The sequence below is a fragment of the Chrysoperla carnea genome, chromosome X (assembly GCF_905475395.1).
Source record: "Chrysoperla carnea chromosome X, inChrCarn1.1, whole genome shotgun sequence".
Lineage (NCBI taxonomy): Eukaryota > Metazoa > Arthropoda > Insecta > Neuroptera > Chrysopidae > Chrysoperla > Chrysoperla carnea.
Window position 1 is genome coordinate 24,610,775 of NC_058342.1, and position 22,387 is coordinate 24,633,161.

Genomic DNA, 22,387 nt, shown 5'->3' on the forward strand with positions numbered 1-22,387 from the left:
ATTTTTTTTTTAAGTGAATAATAACAACCAAGTTAAAGTAGTTCGGCTGCTTAAGCAAAAATAAATGATAGCTCAAAGTACCTTGATCACAATAAAGATAGTTTAGGGACTTCTTGCGAGGCCATTGTGAATTATTTCATTTTTAATACAGAAAAAAAAAATTGTCATTTTTAACACAGTGCAGCTATGGAGTGAACTCACAAGAATGTTAATTGTCAAAAATTAATCAGTGATTGAGCTTCAAAAAAAGTTTTCATCATGAAGAAAATTTATCACAGATTCTGTTTATGCAAAAAAAAAAACCTTACCTTACGACGCTTTCCAATAAGAAAACTTGGGTTTTTGACTTTTAAACATCAAAAACTAGTTAAATTAATGTATACATTTTATCTTCTACGATATTTTTAAAGTATTAAAAAACATTTACGTGATACAAATATTATTTTTCATAACTTAGATTTAAATTCAATGAATATAAATTAGTTGCTTACTGGATCAGTCATGTGACGGACGAACTACTTTAATTGTTTAAATAAGGTACTTGCGACATTTAAGGATGTATAAGCATGACATCAATGTTTGATTTAAAGGCTCAAAAATTGTTTATAGGTAGACTTTTACTCAAAGAATATCTGGTTAAAATTTCAGCTTAGGTATCCATGCGAATTAAGAACAAAAATCATTGAAAATCGATATAAAATACATTGCTCTTTTGAAGATATCTCAAAAAACGATAAATTTTGAAAGATTTTGATAATTTTCACTTGAAACGAATGAAAACAAATTAAAACTTTTTAAATAGAAAGTAAACAACATAAGCAATGGCATAGAAAACAAAAACCAAATCGAGCTTTTTATAGTGTGCTTAGAACGTAAAAAGTGAGGTCGAGTTCGTAAATGAGCAACATAGGTTAATTGGGTTTTGGGTCCGTAGGACACATCTTCTAAACTGTTAGAGATAGAACAAAAGTTTAAATGTAAAAAATGTTTATTTTAAAAAAATAAACAACTTTTGTTTGAAACATTTTTTTATAAATATCACTGTTTACCTGTAAGGGGGCAAATTAAGCGAAAATCATATACAACGTGTTATATCACCCTGTATATAAATGAAGCGAACGCTTTATTTACTTTGTTGGTGGATTTTATGTATAGTTTTTAATGTTTCTAATTCTAAGCTAATAATTGAAGCTCTTTAATCCAGTATAAATCGACAATATTTAATCAAATCGCAAGCATTCACTATATTAGCTTGGCTTTCTAAATGAATTATCTACCCGGAAACCTTTTCGGACTTGTTTCACCAAGTAGTCGGGCTATACAAACTAAAATATTAAGCAGAATGTTTTAAAAGTTATCCCGATACGAAAAATCACTTTCATTTTGGCCGCTTCTGTACATTGTCTTCTAACTCTGAACAGCCAGAAGCCAGAATTGATTTCCGTGCATTTTCTTTTGACTGTCATAGCTAAAGATTCTTGACTGACTAATTTGCATCTTTCACCTATTTTATAGCCTAATTAAGCTTCTTGGTACGTGTCGGCTCTCATGGACGTTGCCAATTGAAATTGAGGAGACGCAGGGAATAAAGGCGAAAAGAAACTTGCGTCCCTTCGACTTTGATTGAGTTTTTACCTACGCTAAAAATTTCATTTGGATACGACAAAAATTATGAGTTATTTCAAGCATAAGATATCCTTGAAAAACCTAAATTGGCTCAAAATATCTATCTCAGCTTTATTAGTGTTTTTCTCAAAATACACTTTACAAACTTAAGTGGGTGTCTTCAAAGTGGTACAACTTCTCATGAAGATTTTTCTTTGAAATTTGTTTTGCATAATCTTCAAAATGACAAATCTCAAATTTCTATATTTTCATTGCTGTCACACGGGGGAACCCTCTTAAGTGAAGACAGTTTTCGATAAAATTGTGTTGTTTTATGCTAGATTAATAAACAAAGCTAAACAACAATTATCAACCTTTTACCGTTAGTTTAATGTTTATTATTAATGCCACCAACGTTTCAACTAATCAATTAATTTATTTATTCATCGCTTGTCTTTTATTCATGTCCGAGTCTCTCTAAGATGTCTCGACAACAAAGCTCACAAAACTCTTCGACATTATATTCGATAATTTTCCAAATAATATAATTTTATTTATTTACGACACTTTTCTAAATTTCTTTCTAAATGGTATACAAAATCTAATAATTTTAAAAGAAAGGAGAATGGATTTTACTAGTTTGACTACGCTCATGATTTCCACTCATTTTCAAATGAGTAAGTCAAATTATAACTAATAGAACCATAACTGCACGTTCTATTAACGATATTTAAGTAAATACACTACTTATTCTAAGGGAAATGACTCGGGCGGAAATCCGATAGCTTTGAATTCTTATCCTAAAACAATTATGAAATCTTTACTGTAGTTTCGAATCAAATTACTGATAAAAGAATTATAAATTACAGGTTGATAATCGATTTGGGAAATCTTGAAAATTTAGGAAATTTATGTCTTGGTTAGGGAAAATCACAAAAATCTATTATAAGACGAGATATTTCGAAAATCAAGGCAGATATCGAAAAATTTTTATTCTTATTTTTCGTCTACATTTATGAAGTTATAGTAAAATTCATCATCAAAGTTGAAAATAAGATAAAAATAATTTCAACCCTAAATGTAACCTGCTCGTACATCCTTTATATGAATGGAGACACTTGGTTTTTTTCTTTTTTATCTCATTGCTGATATGTTTACTTTCTATTAAAAAGTTTTCTTTTAAATTTTTTTCATTGGTTCCAAGTGAAAATTATCAAAAACTTTCAAAATATGCCGTTTTATGAGATTTCTTCATAAGAGCCGTGTATTTTATATCGATTTTCAATGATTTTTTCCTTGAAAATTTGCATGGATACCTAAGCTGAACATATTCTTTGAGTAAAAGTCTACCTATACAAAAATTTTGAGCCTTTAAATCAAACATTGTTGTCATGCTTATACATCCTTAATCAGAGTTGTAGAAAATAAAAAAGTTACTACAATTACTATCCAAAACATTTTTGATACAAAATATATTTGATCCATAAATTTTTTACGATAGCCTTCTGATCTATAAGAACTGAAGAACTGTATAGACAAGGATAACAATACAGTTAATTGTTCCAAAAATAGTTCGTTTAAAAAAGTATTTTGTATATTCATTACAATATTTAAAATCTTGGCTATTTTTGATAAAAATAACCCAGAAAATACCACACACGTTTTAATAATGCATTTTTCTAAAAATAATTGTTTTACAAAATATATTTGTCTAAAACTTAAGGAGATTATAGAGTTACGTTAAGGAGAATTTTGAATTACACTTTTTTTAAAACGCATTTATATTTTAACCTAATGTAACCTTTTGGGGCGTCAAATTAAAATTTTAAACTTTCAAAATATCACGGAAAAGCTCGATATAGGATTTTAGTCGGTATCATAGAAAATATTCGACCAATTATGAAATGAACAACCCCATTTTTGTATTTCTAGGTCAAAATTAACCTAATTTTATCAAATTCCGATAAAAATTTATTCTACGATTTTTCTCGTCTTCAATTTCGATAAAACTAATAATTTTCAGGATAAGGTAATTTTGACCCACGAAATACAAAAATTAAATTCATTATTTGATGCATAGTTTCCGAGATATCGGCCAAAATTTTAGAAAGCTTTCTCGAATCGGCCCAGGCAATTTCATAGAATAATATTCCTCGTGACTTTTAGATCATAAATACTCCAAAAACCGATACAAAAATTTTTGCCCACCTTCGGAGGACAATTTGTCTTCAAGATGGTGTTACAAAATCCCACCTCTCGTTTTGAAAACAATTTTTATAAAATTAATCTGAGATTGTCATTAATTTTTAAATTAATTTTTCTTCTCTTTTGTTCCAGGAAAAAGGTACATCATTACCCGCGCAACGTTTAAATAAATACCCATCACGTGGCCTTCTACGGCATATACTTCAGCAAACATACAATCAGGCCGTCATAGATCCAGAGAAATTGAATCAATATGAACCATTCTCACCGGAAGTGTATGGTGAAACATCGTATGAATTAGTTTGTCAGATGATCGATCAAATTGCAATTACCAAAGATGATATATTTATTGATTTGGGTTCGGGTGTTGGACAAGTTGTTTTGCAAATGGCTGCCGCAACGCCATGCAAAATATGTTTTGGTATTGAACGAGCTGAAGTACCAAGTCGTTATGCCGAGGTATGTTACACAGTTTTTCTTTATCGATTTTCATATAAGGCATCCGATATGAAAAAATATGAAGAGTAAAATCTAGCGATCGAATATCGTTTCGAACCTTAATGCGTTCGTATAACTTCTAAACTTGTATGTTGTCGACAAAGCATCTATTGTTTGAAACTGACAATAAGCCGACGGACACAGCACACAGTATAGTTGTTACCCACCGATACAGAATGACTATATAGCAACTTAGTCAAAGCACATCGAGCGTCTTCGGGTTTTTTAGCCAACCATATATAAATTATTCTACATATTACGTATAACAAACAAAGCGTCTATTGTTTAAAACTGACAATATCCTGACGAACACAGCACACTATACAACACTTAAAAAGTAAACTCGGAACTGACACACACAAACACTTTCGCGCAGGGTGCCGATTGATTTGGAAAAGTCAGGTAGCATTGTGTTTAAACAATAGTCAGGAATTTTATTATCGTTCAGGGGAAATGATAAAAAATATTCTTATAGAATTGGATTCTGAAGATCTGATTCTTCCTAGATATTTCGAGTACATTTGTTAATGGCGTCATCGAATAAATGACAATAGGTAAAAGTGACAAGAAATTTTGAAATTCTAAAAATAACTCTTCTAAAAAGATATTTCACTAGAACAATTCGATCGCTTCCTTGGTTAAGTAGTAAACATTGTGAACGCAACCCATTTAAAAAGTTATCAAAACTTATTCAATAGTTTGTGAGGAAACCATTAACTTTCCAATAACATTTCTATTCGAAAAGCATATTTTAATTTTTGTTTTTCTAATTTTACAGAGCATGAATAAAAATTTTCGGTCATGGATGCAATGGTATGGTAAAAAATTTGGCGAATATAAATTAATCAAAGGTGATTTTCTAACGGATGAATTTCGTGAAAAAATTAATCAAGCGTCAATTGTATTTGTGAATAATTTCGCATTTGGACCAACTGTGGATCATCAGCTAAAAGAACGTTTTGCAGATTTACGTGATGGTGCCCGTATTGTTTCATCGAAAAGTTTTTGTCCATTAAATTTTCGTATTACGGATCGTAATCTAAGTGATATAGGTACTATTATGCATGTATCCGAAATGACACCAATGAAAGGTTCGGTTTCCTGGACTGGTAAACCCGTATCGTATTATTTACATATTATCGATCGTACAAAATTGGAACGGTATTTTCAACGTTTGAAAAATCCGAAGGTAAGTGTTCACAAATCCATAGTTCAATTAACATTCCTTTAAGAATCTTACCCAGGCATAACAGAGCTAGTACTGCCACATCTGGAACACCTGGATAACCTGGTAATCTTACGGAACGTTAATAGAATATTTATCCAAGAATTATACAGATTAACGATTTTGATATTTTAAATAGGGTATCGAGGATGATCCTCCTCCGAAACCGGTACGGGAACGGGCGACACGTCGTGATTTAACAAAACAATTGAGTCCAGAATCATTTGGATCAGACAGTGAACAAAGTGGATCTGAAACAAATGGTGGATCAACTACCGGTCCGACAACACGTCGAGCATGGTCTGATTGGTGTAGTAATAAAGGAAAATCCAGTCAAAGCGAAGAAGAAAATAATAATACTGGTAAACCGAAGAAACCACAGCCAAAGAAATTTCGCAGGTTTGTCTACTTTAACATATTTTTATTATCAAGATATACTAAGTTTAGTCCCAAGTTTGTAACGCTTAAAAAGATTGATTCTACAAACAAAATTTTTCTATAAATGTTCATAAAATAATTTAATTAGTCCATTTCCGGTTGTCCGTCTGCCGTCTGTCTATCTGTGATCACGATAACTCCAAAACGAAAAAAGATATCATGCTGAAATTTATATAGCGTGCTCAAGACGTAAAAAGTGAGGAACATATGTGAACTGGATCTTAGGCCCGTAACACCCATCTTGTAAACCGTAGAGATAGAACAAAACCGTTAGAGATAGAATTTAGATTTAGGCAGCCCAAAACCAAACGATTGAAGCCGTTGTTAATAGTTTTTCCTTTTTGCTTTTCCAGGAAATTGCGTGGTGGTAATAATAAATTAAGTCAAAATCAAAATAGTAACAGCTGCAGTAGTTCTGCTCCACCGCCGTTAAAACCAGCACCAAAACGTAGTCGAGGACGTGTGAAGAAGGCTAAATTAAAGAAGGCAATCAAAATTAATGGTCTAGATTTGTTGCACAGTCAAACATTATTGAGCACATCGCCACAAGCTGTTGGTAAGAAACCACCACCAGCTCCTGGATGTGTAGACCAACAACTAACATCGTTGAGCACAGCCGAACATCAACTTGTCCACACCGAGCTGGAAATTCCACAAGCGCCAGGAGAAACACCGTACGCGTTGCAAATTTTATTGGACATGTATCGTACACAGTTTATGCAGATGATTGATACAATGAAGAATCCTGGCTACAAAGATAGCATCAAACAACTTTTGGAAGCGGAAAAGGTATGCTCATTTTTATTAGTAGGGAACGGGCAAATGTTTTTTTATACAGAAATCCATTTCAAAGTTCAATTTTGGTGGGGGGAAAAGTGCATGTTAAGCTAAAATTTAAAGCGTAGAATATTTCACCTTGTGCTGAAGGGTGCATTTAGGATACTTTATAGTATGTTACTATTATTCGACTATTCGTCTAAGTCTATAAAAACTTTGGAAGAGAAGTTTTGGACGTAGATTTCGAAAGATTAAGAAATGCCTTCAATACAGCTTAAGAAGTTTTCGTATTTGCTCTCAGTGAATTTTTGCTCACTTTAATTTTTATTTTATTACTGTTCCTTCGGGTATCAAGAGTTTTTAGGGTTCAAGTCCCGCACACGGAATCGACACATCGCGGGCATTGAGAATTTAGGAGGCATCTTTGATTTAGAAGGCTGGAAGGCTGATATTTCGGTTACCTGTGCCCTAATTAAGGGGTTATATCCAAAAGAATCTATTTTTGCATCGATTAAAGAAATTTTCTGGATTTTTTCTTTTTAAATAACCCAAACCAGAAATACGGTGCTCACCGCCGGACACCTTTTTTAGAGTACCTCCAGGAGAATGCCTAAAGGATCAGTACCACATCAAATTTTTGAAATCGGACAACGAGATCTTAAAATTAAAAAAATGTCCAAAATAAATGGTCTTCCCAAAAAAAAAACGTGTTTGTTTGCGCCCGCAACTAGATAAAACTCCTTAATAGTATTAAAATTGTGGTATTATGCCATGACGTAATCTCACTGGCTGAAAAGTTTATTGAATTTCGCCTTCTAATAATTGCTGAGCAGTCCTAGCCTAGAGAATTTCACCCAGTTCGATTTCTTTTGAAGTTGGAAAGGAACAGTTAATGAGGACTGAGGAAGTAATTTATCCTTTTTCTACCCCGTTACCCAGTGAAATATTTCTTGAGCCTACAGTGCCCTGGAAAAAAGATTTAAAAAGTCGTAATCAATTTTAACTCAGCCAGGAATATTTTTCCAGTTTTTTGGACTATTTACCAAACCACAAAACGCTCTGATTTTACAAGAGGCGTTGATGTTTATTTCTTGCCAATCTCTGAAGCCTTTCTGAAGTATTCTACGTTACAGACAAATCAAATTTTTTTCAAAATGGATTCTAACGTATCATTTTCCTAACAACTTTTTTTTAGGATCGAAATCAAAAATTAAAAAATCGGGCAGCACAATTAGACAAGCAGATCAAAGTCTTAATCGATGATAGTGTAGCATTATTGAAGGCACGTATGAGTGAGCTCGACATTGATGCAACATCTCCAGGTGATTTACTAGCCAAAGCGAAAGAAATCGTCTGTCGTCACAAAGAATTACAAGCCAAGGCCAGTAAATTACAAACACAAGTCACGTCAATTGAGCAGGAACAAGCTAAATATGTTGCAGCGCGACAACAAGAAATTGTCGAGAAATATCAACCTGGTGCAAATGTTCAAGTTACACCACAACTCACGCAAGATTATATCCTTCGAGAAATCTCTGCTACACTTTCGCATCGTAAAAAGTTACAGAATCAAGTAAATAAATTAGAAAATGAAATTACCTCGCTGGAAAAGTCGAGTGAAGAACGTAAACAAATGCAACAGCAAGTACCGCTTACCACACAAACTGTGGTTGCGGCAAAACCACCTCCAACCAAAGTTCGAAAAACTCGTGAACATCGTTCACGTTCGCAAGAATGGCCCGATGTACCTGATATTGGTAAAATTGAGGAACAAAATCCAGAAATATTGGCACAGAAAATCTTAGAAACCGGACGACAAATTGAAGCTGGTAAATTATCAAATAAATATATTACAAATGGACAACCAAAACAGAATTTACAACAAAATGGGGGTAGTAATAATATGGATTACATGCGCATGCGTGCACAACAGAATTATCAAAATAATTCAACACAAAACATGTCGACGACAAATAATTCACAAGTGAAGACAGTTAAGAATCGATCATCATCTTCGATACCGCCTGTGGTTACATCTGTTCCGACAACGGCGAGTAGTAAAACTACAAGTAGTCGTCCTACGACAAACTATACATCGAATCGTGCCGAGCAACAGCCACCACGCGTTGCAAACTTCGAAGATCGTTTGAAGAGCATTATTACGTCAGTCTTGAACGAGGATCAACAAAATCGTAACACAAAGAGTCAACATTACGGTTTGACGTCGACATCTTCTCCGTCCACATACTTTACGGTCCCACAGCATCATGATACCAAATCATCGTCGTCAAAACATCATCGTATGCATAATTCACATAGTAACATGCATCATGGCGAAGTACCCCAACATTACAACAATCGAACACCGTCATCAGCGGTGATTAATGTTGATGAAGGTCTTCAATCACGGGCACTCAATCGTCAAGCTTCAACACCGGTTACCATTACAACAAATTCTGTATCAATGTCAGTTGCTACATCATCTTCGCTATCTCAACCAGATTACACGCAAGTATCCCCTGCGAAGTTAGCGTTACGGCGACACTTATCCCAAGAGAAATTAGCCGCAATGCATCCTTCTCCCGTCCCAGCGGTTGCAACACGCACAATTGGTGACTTAGTAAGTGGAGAAATCGAACGTACCCTTGAAATTTCCAACAATTCAGCAGTGGATATGAGTAATAATCTTATTAACAGTCAACTACCTCCACGTCCAGAACGGGTAAATGTTCGAGGTCCAGAACCACCGCATTCAATTGAACCATCCAGACAATTATATAGTCCAATATCACGACCTGGATCTGCTGAAGGTGGACCACTTGATGTAGATCGTCAAGTTCCAATCCCCTCAGCGCACTCACAGTATAGTTCAGGTGTTTCTCAATGTTCTCCAAGAGCGACAACTGTGTTATACGCGTCCCAACAACGCCATATGCATCATGAATTATATACTCCGTTACCACGAGCGGATATTAAACCGTATCACGAGTCATATTTCAACGATACTAAGCCACCTGGGGCACCGTTACCAGTAGAAGGTTTAGCTGCGTCGCTACATGCACGATTATTAGCACCACCAATTGAATCGCAAACTACATCAGTGGTACCACAACCGTTAATCGTGAAAGAAGAATTAGATGCGCGTCGAGAATGCTTAATCTACGATACACGAACGATCATTCCAAATCCAAATATAATGGAAACGCAACCACAAAATATGATTAAAACTGAAATGTGCGATGATATTAAATCACCATCAAATTCAAATTCAGTCTTCCATTTTTCCAATAATGGTCCTGTGATCGCATCCAATCAGGCAACTAAACGTTCATCACCAATGAATTCACAAGTGCAACGTCGTCCATTCAAGAAACAACATTTAGATCATACCGTGTCTGTGCCGTCTTCGTCGGCACCACCTGGTGCTTTAAAACAAGATCTACCACAAAATTCACATCTTCCACCAAATCAACAACATCCGTCTGGTTATACCATTGTGCATGATGATGCTATGCCATCTGGTGGAGAACGGAGACCTGCATCTTTAACACATCAACATCGTCATGAAGAAGGTATGATTTTTATACGTTATCCAAATAGTTACCTATCACATCCTCAGTCCTCACGAAAAAAAAAGAGACATCATTGATTAATCTCTCCAGTTTAATTTATCTTTATTTTTCTAATGAGGATTGGGCCCATAACCTGTTAGTCAATAATTTGGTTTAAATACATTTTTTTAAGATAAATATAACGTACGTATTCGAATAAAAAAAAGGTCAAAAGATCATAGTGAAATGATTAGTTAAATGACATCATAATTGCTAAAAATCGCAAAATTTTTTATTGTTTATTTGGGTAGAATGCTCTTTTAGAATCCTAGGAAATCGGAAAAGTTTAGAATTATCAGATAATTTGATTCGCCTAGGAAATTTTTAAAGTTTTAGGGAAATTGAATTTTGTGGATTATTTTTAAAATTCTAGTAAACTCTTACTTTCAAAAAATATTCTTTAACAAAGTCCAAAAAAAAAATATGTATAACAGAAAATCGGGAATTATCAACAGGGGTGTTTTTTTACTGAAATGAAAAATATGATTAATTATAAGAGAAAATCGGGAATTATTAGAATTAACCGTAATTTAAAATTGGCCAACACTCATTTAAAATCCTAGAATCGGAAAAATTTGGAATAATCGGATAATTTTATTCATCTGGAAAATTTAAAAAGTTTCAGGGAAAATGATAGTTTTGTCGATCATATTTAAAATTCTAGCAAATAATTTCGTTACGTGGAAAGTTTTCCACATTTAAATAATTTTTACTTTCAAAAAATATTATTTACAAAGTCCAAATAGATTCATGGAAAATATGATTAATTTTAACGGAAAATCGGGAGTTATCAGGGAATTTTGAAATATAGGGAATATATTTAAAAAAAAAAAATCGACTAAAATATGATTAATTATTATGGAAAATCGGAAATTATTAGGGAATTTTGCCACTCTATAGTGACTAAGAATCTGTAACTACGGCTTTCAATAAAACGGCATATATGAACACTCATTTCAAATCGAGAAAATTTGAAATTATCAGATAATTTTATTCACCTGAAAACCTGAAAAACCTCTTGGGAGTAAGAGTATATTTTAGGTTAACTCATAAGGTTAGATATGAAAAGAATTAGGTAAGGTGTCACGTCAAAATTCTTCAAAACTTGAATGTTAAATCCGCAAATTTTATAAATTTAATGTTTGGCTAGAAAAAAATGTTTATTTTCTCTCTCCTCTTCATAAAAGTGTATTTTTTGTTTAACTTCGGATAATTTTTACTTTCGTATTGAAAACGGAAACGCATCTTAAAAACTGGAGACTACGGATCAAATCCGGAGAGGTGACAGCCTTAAGATTAAGAATGAAAACACGGAAAATTATTTCGCCGAATTGTTTTATTTTATTAAAATTTATGTTATCCAAAAAAAGAAAATCGTAATTTTTTTTAGCAATTATGACGTTAAAAAATTAATTATAGGGACATTAATCGCGCCCAAAATTTTAATGTCAATGTTTTAAATTTTTTTTAATGATTAAAAAATCCATTTAAGGTTTTTAGGTAGTCTAAATTTTAAGTAAAAAAATTTAAAAAAAACATACAGCGGCACACAATTTTGTCAAAATAGAATTGTCCAAAAAATTGTCTCAATTTCGTCGTATCTCCTCGAAAAATAATCCGATCTTGATCATAAACAGCTTAATTGAAAGTTTTTTACTTTCCACTTTTTGAAAATGTACCTCATAAGTCAGTATCATTAAGGATTGAAACGGTTTGGGAAAATTTTCCCCATCTTAAACAATGAACGCCGTAGTGCCTTTGGGGTAACAAAACATAGGGATTTACCGAATTATGTAACTGACAGTTCTAACAACAATATAACCAATTTGTCATTCTGACGACAAGAACAGAAGTACGATAGTTCTCAAGAATTTCCAACCAGATTGATCTCATGTTTGCCAACCTTATGATCGTTTTTTTTTTCAAAATTTAAAATTTTTTTGCATATTATTGTTTTCAATGAAAGCTGAGGGTCCTTTGTATCGACGGAGCTCTTGGTTGCAGACCCGCCCCTGTAAATTAATAACTGTCAAAATGAAATTGACTTTAAAACAGTTTAATTAAATTTTTAATGAAATTTTTCACCGGAACCACAAAATTTAACTAAACGGCTAATTTAACTATTTGGCTGCGACATATCTACGGAGATACCCAAAGTATACAAAGCCATCCGAATTATTGTTTTCTGAAGGGTTAATAACTCGTTCAAAAAAGTTCGTACAACATTGTTGAAAAGCACTTTTTTCTAGAGAAAAACACAAGATTGTCAATGGTTCGGTTTCTACGCTTAATAATTATTTGCACTCGATGGTCACTTTTTATTAATAATTGGGCATATTTTTTCGACTCTTTCAACCTTGGGCGCAAAGCGTTAGGGGATGATACTAACTTTTGGTCTAAATTTTGAAACAGAATGGCCTGTATATGGTCCAAATCGGATTATTTTCCGTGGAGATACATATTTTTGAATTTACGCCAATTTTTTTGACAACTCTATTTTGATCGAAATTCTGTACCGATGTTTTTATAATCCAAGAACTTCGAAAACATTTCTTGGACTGTTAACTTGACCTTATCTCAAAAAATATGTACGTTATGCCAACCAATTAGCATGACAAATATTTATATTTCGATGTGTTTTTTCTACCTTATTATAATTTTTGTTGTTAAAATCAAATAAATTTTTTATTTTTTTTTTTTTGAAAATCTCGGCATGTCCCAACTTTTTTTTATTATTTAATAGTTAAGTTTTTTTTGGATTTTTTTGTTGATGTTTTTTTTATATAATTTTTTCGTATCCACTAAAAAATGTATTTTATAAAACCAAATAAACAAATTTTTCGTAACACAAAAATTTTCTTTCGTTAATTTTTTTTATACAGAATTTTCTTTCTGACAAAAAAAATGGATTCGTCCACAAAATTAGGTGTAGTATTTGACGGATATTTTAGGAACGGTTGGAAAATTGAGGGGTGGTTTTAAAAATCCAACAGTTTTTTCCTTTACGAAAATTTTCATAACCAAAGGGATTTTCTTTCAGGAAGCCTAGAAAATATTCCAGATCATCTGAAAGGGAAGTTCCTCCCTTTGAAATTTTTCATAGAAGAGATAGTTGTTTGAGAATAACCTCTTAAATTTCCAACCATTTTGAATTGACTATCAGATACTGCGTCTGGCCTTAGACTATGATTTTCTTTTTTAAATGATTTGTGGACAGGTCTATTTTTTTCTTTTTAAATAAATTACAACTTGTAATTTTTAGTGGAGAAGGTCTTATTCTTTTTTTTTTAGTTTATTTTATATTTTAATTATTTGTTAGAGAATAGAATTTAAAAAATTGGCGCGTTAAATAATTGAGCAATTTTCTTTAAATTCTGTTCCTTGCAATTTTCTTTTTAAGTTGAGTATTAATTTTTAACAAACACACAGCATTTGATATGCCTGCCATGAAGAATAGAGCCCGAAAATTTCTAATTAGCCTGCGATTGCTATAATTCCAAATCAGTTTCAAAGCCATGAGTCCACTATTTTGAATTTTAGGTGTTAGTTTTGGAAACATTCTCGGTTTCTATTTTTGGAAAACACCCTAACTGGGACTTAGAAAATTACTTCCAATATTATCTATTCTTCAGGATGCTAATCTGTGCTAAGCTTTATTAGATGTAATATAGTAGGTGTGAAACTTCCAGAAATCATGGCAGTAATTTTACTTCAGAAAATCTTTTCTTCAAAAAGTTTTTGATAGAATTAAATGTTTTTTGGCAACTCTGTACTCACGGTTTGCTACGAAGAGGAGTCGTTCTTGAGCAAGGATAATTACATAACACAGTAGTGCCAGCTATGTTCTTTGTCTTTGGAACTCTCGTTTACCTAATCCCAAATGGTTGGGGGAACTATTGGGATACATTTTAGTATAATTAAATATTTCTCGGCATCTCTGAACTGACTGTTTGATACGAAGAAGAGTCGTTTTTGAGCAAGAATAATCACATAAGACAGTAGTGGCAGCTTTGTGCTCTGTTATTGGATCACTCGTTTACCAAATCTCAAATGGTCGGGGGGAACTATTGGGATATATTTTAGGATAATTGTATATTTTTCGGCATCTCTACATTGTCGGTGTCGATACGAAGAGGAGTCGTTCTTGAGCAAAAATAATCACATAAGACAGTAGTGATTTCGAGCTCTTGTGTCTCTTTCGGCAGCTTTGTGTTCTGTCATTGGATCTCTCGTTATCAAACCTCAAATATTCGGGGGGAATAATTGGGATACATTTTAGGATAAAGAATGGTACTTTAATTGAATTTCCAAGAAGCAGATCCGACGAATTCATCCGCCAGAGAATAAGTCTGCTATATCATATTTCATTCAATCGTTATCTCAAGAGCTGGATGGGTAATTTTATGAATAGAAAATGGAGAGGAACAATAGGTTACTTCCGTTGTTATAGCTCAGTATGAGACCTTGCTTAGATCTGGTTCCACCTCTTAACTTGCGTGGTTTGTTGATGTTAGTATCAACTTCACAGAGCTCTCAAAATGAAATGAAAATCAATGTAGTGAGAAAGATTTTCGACTTCGAAAACGTGACTTGTTAGTTCTGACAAGGCAGTATTAGGCCAAAATATTCGAAAGCAGTTCAATTTACCCAAACCACGAGTAATCCTTGAAGTTAACAAATATCGTTCTTCCCGATCATTCTGAAGAATTTTGAATTTTACCATGATTTGAAAAGGAAATCACACCTACTAGAAAATAATCCGAAAATACATTTTTCAAAACCCTTTTATTATTTTATAATTTTAGTCAATTTTTTATAATTTTTCTTGCATTTTTTAATAAGTAGTTGAATTTTAGTTTTTTTTTTATTATATTTTTTATTTATTCATTAATCAAATAATTTTCGTTAAGATAATTAGTTTATAGAATCGAGCTTCTAATTTATACTGTTAAGTAGTTTAAAATTCTCTTAGATAACTAGTCTCGATATCGAAAATTCGATCACAATTTATCAAATCTATGCTAACTTAGGTGTTTGTCATCAGCTTTTTTATATTACAATAAAAACCGGTTATAATGACATTGAAAATACGGTACAGTTAAGACTCTTTCACTACAATCATCTTTTTCCGAGGAAAAATGGAATCCTAATCGTCAAAAGAAAAGTTGGAATATCAATGGATTATTTCTAGCAATTATTATATAACTAGGAGGCTAATTTGATGAACTGTTTCAATAAAATCACCGGTAGATGGATGATATGTTTTCAAATATTTCTCAAAAACTAGTCGGTGGAATTCAAAATATCGAAAATTGAAAATTTTGTTTAATTATTTAGCTTTCGATATTTCGAAAACCAAGGCAGATATCGACAAATTTTATTCTTATTTTTCGCCTTTTTTTTATGAAGTTAAAACAAAAAAATTAAATCATCAATGTTGAAAATAAGGTAAAAATAATTTCAACCCTAAGTCTAAAACTACCTTGGCTCTCGTACTACCTTAAATGTTTGATGGTTTTGGGGTGTCCCAATTTGACTGATGTTCCTGCTTGTCTTTTGACGATCGAGCTTTCATTTTTCTTCGGAGAAGAGTGACTTTTGTTCTCTCTTTCAAGACCCTCTTTTGAATTTCTCTCTTTCTAGACCCTACGGATTCGGCGTTGTGAGCGATGTTGTTATAACCGATTTTGACTATATTTCTTTTTTATTTTTGAAATTAATTTATTTTGTTTATTTTTTATTTTGCACATTTTTTTAAGTTCTGTATAATTGCATGGCGCAATTTACAAATTTTTTTTTTAGAATTTTATTTTTATTTTTTTTCTATTTATAATTCGAGATTAAATTTATTCGAAAATCGAAAACAAAAATTGAACATGAAAAATTGGCTATAATCGATTTAATTATCAAACAGAAATAAGTACTCTACAATTATTTTTAATGCGCCTCTGATGGTTAAATAATGCAACTAAACGGGGGGTCATATATGTTTTATCTATGGTTATTTGCGCGCGCATATAATAACTACTGAAGATTTTAATCTTTTTAGCGAATATTTTTACAAGTAAAGGAAAATTATTCAAATTCATAAAACGTGTCTGCCACTTGCCAAACATTATAAGCAATAGGTATTACATCCATGTACATGAGTATATGTATTACATCCATATACATGGATGTATCGAAGGGTAATCAATTGCCCTTCTTTGTACCCGTATTATACATACCTTTAGCTTGTTTAAAATTTGTTTATGCCCAAATACTCTTGCATTTACTACATTTTTTAGCCAAAAATTCCTTATTTGCCTTTCTTATTGGGCGAAAAATCGGATTCGCTCATCTCCATATAAATTTTGTCAATTCGGAATTCTAGTAGTACTCAAATATTCAGACTTATACGTCAGGATACGAATGTCTCCTAAATAAATGAAGCTTAAGGAGTTTACAGAGGTGACGCGAAACATGTCTACCGAAACTCTACCGCAGAACACTAGTTTGTCTTGAAGGGGTTATATGCAGTTGCGAGTACAAAAAACAATTTTCAGATATTTTATTCGCTCGATTAATACTTATGGAAAATATGAAAATATCTAAGAAGATAGTGTAAAAATTCGAAACCATCTTGAAACCTTGCACACCGTCTTTGAAAACGCTGTTTCGAGAAAGACGCGTTTCAAAAGACGTTTAAACTCAGTTAATTTTTTTTGTATGCGTTTATTTTTATGAATTTTTCTCGGATCAGCTTGAAATTTTCAGAGAATATAATTAAATAAATGTTCGGAAATCGATTCTTTGCAAATTCTAACTGGATATAACCACTTAAATTAATTAAAACTGATCACAAAAAAGGTACAAGAACTTCCTAGCAATTGGCCTTTCTAGAAACGTATTTTTCGTCTGCGCTTTCCTTGATCAGTCCTTTAAGGGATGCCTTCCTCTCACGACCAAACGAATAGTTTTAGGGCTCTGTACCTTTAAATCGGTTAGTTATTGGTGCGTTTTTTAGCAAAATCAATTCTCTGAAAGATAGAGAAAATGCTTCTTGAAATCAAATTCCATCCAGATAGACACTAATGAACTACCATGATTAGCAATGACTTCCAAATTTCGTCCTGAAAATCGTCATCCTCTAAAAAATACGAAAATATTTTCTAGTGACATCTTTTAACCACGAACAAAACTAGAAGATTAGTCGAATTCTATCCAAATTGACGTTGGCTATGATTTTCCAATAACGAATAATTTCAATATTCAGTTATTAGAGTTCTTAATTTCCAGACCGTTCATAGTTTTTCTGTCAAAATTTTCTTCCCATAAAAAAAGATGACCATAGATATCAAAACTTAATTGACCTTTCTGAATAGTTTGATTAACGCCCACATTGTCGCGTCTTTAATAAAGTCGAAAATATTTTTAGGCTACAAAATTTTTGCGCGTTGTTGTTATTTATAATTTCCGATCGGAAAATCCACGCGTCTTAAAAATAAATGTAGAATACGTTTGCAAAGAGACAAAAACTTGCCCCAAAAAAGTACTCGACATACAAAATTTTGTTTATATTATTTCTGTGGAAAAATTTTTTTTTGCATTTGTTTTCAAAAATATAGGCATATCCCGTTCTGCTCCTTACCATTCACTGCTTGTGCACCATACAGGTTAAAATAGTGACAGGTGACTCATTAATTGGCTCTAATAAGGCAGGAAAACACAAAATAAATAATTAAAATAGGGGTAAGTTCTACCAATTCCAAAAAAAAAAAAACATCCAAACAAAACAAAATATTTCGCTTTTATTCAAAATTTTTGCTACCATAGTGCGATTCCTTAGCTAGAAATACGAAAAACTATTCGAAAAGACTGATTAAACTTGGTTTAAATATACGTTTAATATTATGGAAACTCGAACCGGGAAATTCATGAATTGTGAATTGGCTTCAAATTATGTTCATTTTATAATTTTTTTCGATTTTAGCGCGATACCCGATTTTTGGGAGAGTAATTCTGGAGATACTACTGAAAATCTCTCCTAAATTGAAAATTTTAGTAACAAAAGACCCCGCAGACAATACATTGATTTTTGGTTTCGATTGAAACTGGATTAAAGTAGTTTTATCATGCTGATCAACAGTTCTTATGCCTTCAAAAACCCTTCCCTTCCGAGCTACGGCCCTTCAAGGGTTATGCCTACATGGGGTCGTAGCTCGAAGGGAAGAGTTTTTGAGGGTTATAAGAACTTTTGATCAGCATGATCAAAACTGCCTTAAACGATAGTTTTCCAAAAATTTTAACCTAAACCAAAAATCAATATTTCATGTAGGCATAACCTTTGAAGGGCGTAGCTCGGAAATAAAGGGTTTTTGAGGTTGATTCCATAAGAACTTTTGATCAGCATGATCAAAACTATTTTAAAAAAAATCAATGTAGTGTGTGCGGGGTCCTTTTGGAGGATACCATGAATCAAAAAAACTAATTTAAAAAAAAAATTAATTTTTTTTTCCGAAAAAATGTTTCAAACAAAAGTTGTTAATTTTTTACAAAGATCAAAATTTTGTTTGCATATTTTTTCGAAAGTTGCATAGTTTCGATTCAAATCCAGGGTGGTTTACCTAGAAAACCTGAAAATGTGGGAATTTTTAGATTCTAGAACAGTCTCTTGAACTGAATTCCGAAAATCCCTCCGTCATCAATATTTTGGAATTTAATAGTTGAATTCATAAACAATCTAGAGAATTTTTGCTATAATCATAGAGAATAGTCTGGGAAATTCATGCGAACACTTCTATCGCCATCTTGAAATCGTATTGACATTGTGTGCCAAGTTTAATAGTCTTTCGAATAGGACGGACCATAAACCGCATCGGTCTTTTTTCGGAACCAAGGAACCGTACTAAAAAACCGTACAATCGAAGTTTGTTTTCATGATATATTTTATATAATGATTTGAATTTATTTTTTTTGTTTCAATTTTGTTTTTGTTTACATTTATTTTAACCGATCATGCGCAATTCATTTTTTGGAGTAATACGTTTTTTTTTTTATAATTTTTTGAGACAAACCTCAAAACATTTTTATCATAGATCTTAACATGTTCAATTTAAAATGAAAGTTTTTTTTCTTAGTTTTTAATTTCTTTTTATTTTTTATTTTTGAATGGCTTTATTAATTTTATGGCAATCTGCATGGTTTTTTTATTTAAAAAAAAAAAAACAATACTGATTTTTTAATTTTTGTTTAATTTTAATTTTCACTTTTCCTTCCATTTCTGGTACCATAGTTTTTCGATTAATTAAATGGTGTTGGTTTAATAACTCATTCCATGGATGAAAAAGATCTGTTCAAAAGAAAAAAAACGATCCAACCTCAAAGAAAATCTTATAAGACTGGGTTTTCAAGTACCTAGAATCAAATTTAGGTTTCCAAACAGACGAATTACAAATTTCTGGAAAAATTTAAGATATTCTTTTGGAAAAAATTTCATGAGATTACTAGCTATCGTGAATTTAGTTATTTTTTCTAATTTCTGCCCTTTGACTTTCTATTCTACTTTTAATCCTTAGCTGTTTCGATATTTAATCATTCTGGCGTAAAATGTGCTATTTCTGGCGTTTAAAATTCGTAACTATTTTCCTATTTTCGAATCGTATAATATACCAAATAATTATTTGAAGGAATAATGCTTTCAGAATCTTAAAAAGTATTCCTCTAAAAAGCTCACCGCTTAAAAGGCTAAAATTTATTTGCTGAAGAAGCTGAAACCCTCATGGTTACTTAGCCTTATTCATTGTCAATTTTTCTCTGCTAAAATTTCTAAACTTTGAATTGATAATGCTCAAAAATTATATTTCTCATCGTTCTGCGTCTAGTGGGCCTGAACTTCGATATTTTTGTTTCCTTGATTTAAGCGTTGATGTCTGAAGGCTAAGTGACATCCTTTTGCATTTTAGTGATTCCTACTTTTCGATTGAATGGATTTTACTCCACACGAAACTTTACAGTGATAACTGCTCTTAAATTAAAAAAATAGGATGCATTGGTACCAAATTTTGTTTCGATACTGCAAAGAACAAAGTGAGGTTTATATTTATGGCCTTGATGAGGGCATCATTCGCGATGGGGAATTTGGAAAGATCCCGTCTATTTCAATGAATCTACCATACCATTCCTCTAGACGTCAGTCTTAGATCCAATGATATATTTTACTGTAATATTTGATGCTAGTAGGCTAAATTTTGCAAAGTATTAATAGACAATCCTAAATCCTGCGTAAATCCCATATTTAGGAGGATAACTAAGGAAAATGGGGCGTGTATTTTGCAGAGGAAACTAGAAAAGTATATATTTGCGGTATAGAAAATTTATTTAAATAAATTTCATTAAACTTATCAATTTCAGTGATAAGAATTGTAAATTTCATCTGAAATATATGAAGGGATAATAATTTCATTAAATTTTTCAGTTTTATTCCTTCTATGAAGTTAGTTAGCTATTTCTTGAAAATTTTTCCAAAGGAAATTTCATTTTAGGGAAAGCGTGATGCTCCACTTCGGTTTCATAAGATTAATTAAACCAGAAAATTTGGTTCTATTGTATTTGTTCAAAATTTTGCAACAGGTCTTTTTGTTTGCGTTCAAATTTGATTGCACCAAACTTATTCATTAAACCTTCCATAGTATAAATAATTTTCAAAATGCCCGACTGTAAAAAGAGAGGCGAAAATTTGAATTTTATTTATGCTATAAAAAATTAGCTTTAAATAAAAACACGCTTGCAAAAAAAAAGACAAAAAAAAAACATCGAAATATGTTCAAAATAGATGCAGAAGTTGAAGACGAACCAGAGGAATCCAAATGGCAGGATCGTATTAGTTCTGGTTTTGATCGTTTGGTGGCATTCGCATCAACTGAGCTAGATAAACGTCGTCGATCTACCGAGGGGAATGATTGTTGCAACACATCGCCAGATTCTGGTATTGGACATGGTGATCCCCCACCGACTATGAATACACCCGCTGCTGCGCTAACAGTTGTGCCAAATATCTCATCACCAAAATTACAATCACAACCCGCTACATTTAAAACGCCGGTTGTGAAGTCCACTACCGGTGTCACATATCAAACAATTGAGAGTCCACCAATAATTGATCACGTCGATCATGAACCAAATGGACCTCCGCGTACCCCTTCCCCATCTGCTTCGCCGCCAAATATGACTTCGTCTACAACAACGAATTGTTCAATTGAGCAATCGAATTCTTGTTACCCAAATATACCCCAACAAACACATATACCGTTGCGATACCAACGTTTCGAACCGGATCACCATTTTAAGAAGAAATTCTTCCATCATCGCGAACAATGGTCATCGTCGACATCCTCACCTGCGCAATCCGCGCAATCACAGCTACCACCGTCAACTCATTGGAACAATAATGCACCACATCATAAACAGGGTAAATTTCGACCAAAAGGTAAAGATTGGGATTGGTCCGGTTCTTCGCAACAACATACCCCCTCCCCGCATGATCATCATGCTCCACATCAAATGCAATGGCAGACAACATCTGATAGTAGATATGCTTGGGATCATAGAGATCACTGACTAGTGTTTGATCCTCGATTCTTTCAGCCGTATCACATGTATTTCCCAACATATTACTGATACATGCACGATTCGGCCACGTTCTGGTGAACAAATTTTCTTTTTGTAAACTAAATAATTGTAATTGTAAATAATTTATATAAAAAAATTTATATTTATACATATATACTAATGGTAGTCGTGATTTTTGATTTAACAAGAAGAGAATTGCGATCTCGAATGAATTTTTAGAGAATGAATGCACGACAATGTTAAAATGCATATTTAGAAAAAAAAATTCAGTTTCATTTTTTGTTTGTTTTTGTTTTTAATTTAAAGAGGTCTCTGTTTTTTAATTCAATTCACTGCCGGGTAATATTTAAACAAAAAAAAACTTGTATGACGGTTCTATAAGCAAAAAAAATAAATGAAAAAAAGACTGAAAATTTAA

At 32.5% G+C, this 22,387-nt stretch overlaps 1 protein-coding gene across 1 annotated transcript in view; it reads left to right on the top strand.

Moving 5' to 3' along the window:
- LOC123302465 (histone-lysine N-methyltransferase, H3 lysine-79 specific) overlaps positions 1-22,036 on the top strand; it is an 81,711-nt gene extending 59,675 nt beyond the window's left edge. Inside the window, exons 4-9 of the mRNA XM_044885377.1 lie at positions 3,943-4,269; positions 5,087-5,497; positions 5,673-5,932; positions 6,325-6,760; positions 7,944-10,320; positions 21,173-22,036. Coding sequence (XP_044741312.1) covers positions 3,943-4,269; positions 5,087-5,497; positions 5,673-5,932; positions 6,325-6,760; positions 7,944-10,320; positions 21,173-21,957 — 4,596 coding nt within the window. The 3' untranslated portion in view covers positions 21,958-22,036. The remainder of the gene's footprint in view (positions 1-3,942; positions 4,270-5,086; positions 5,498-5,672; positions 5,933-6,324; positions 6,761-7,943; positions 10,321-21,172) is intronic.
- The last annotated feature ends 351 nt before the right edge of the window (positions 22,037-22,387 follow it).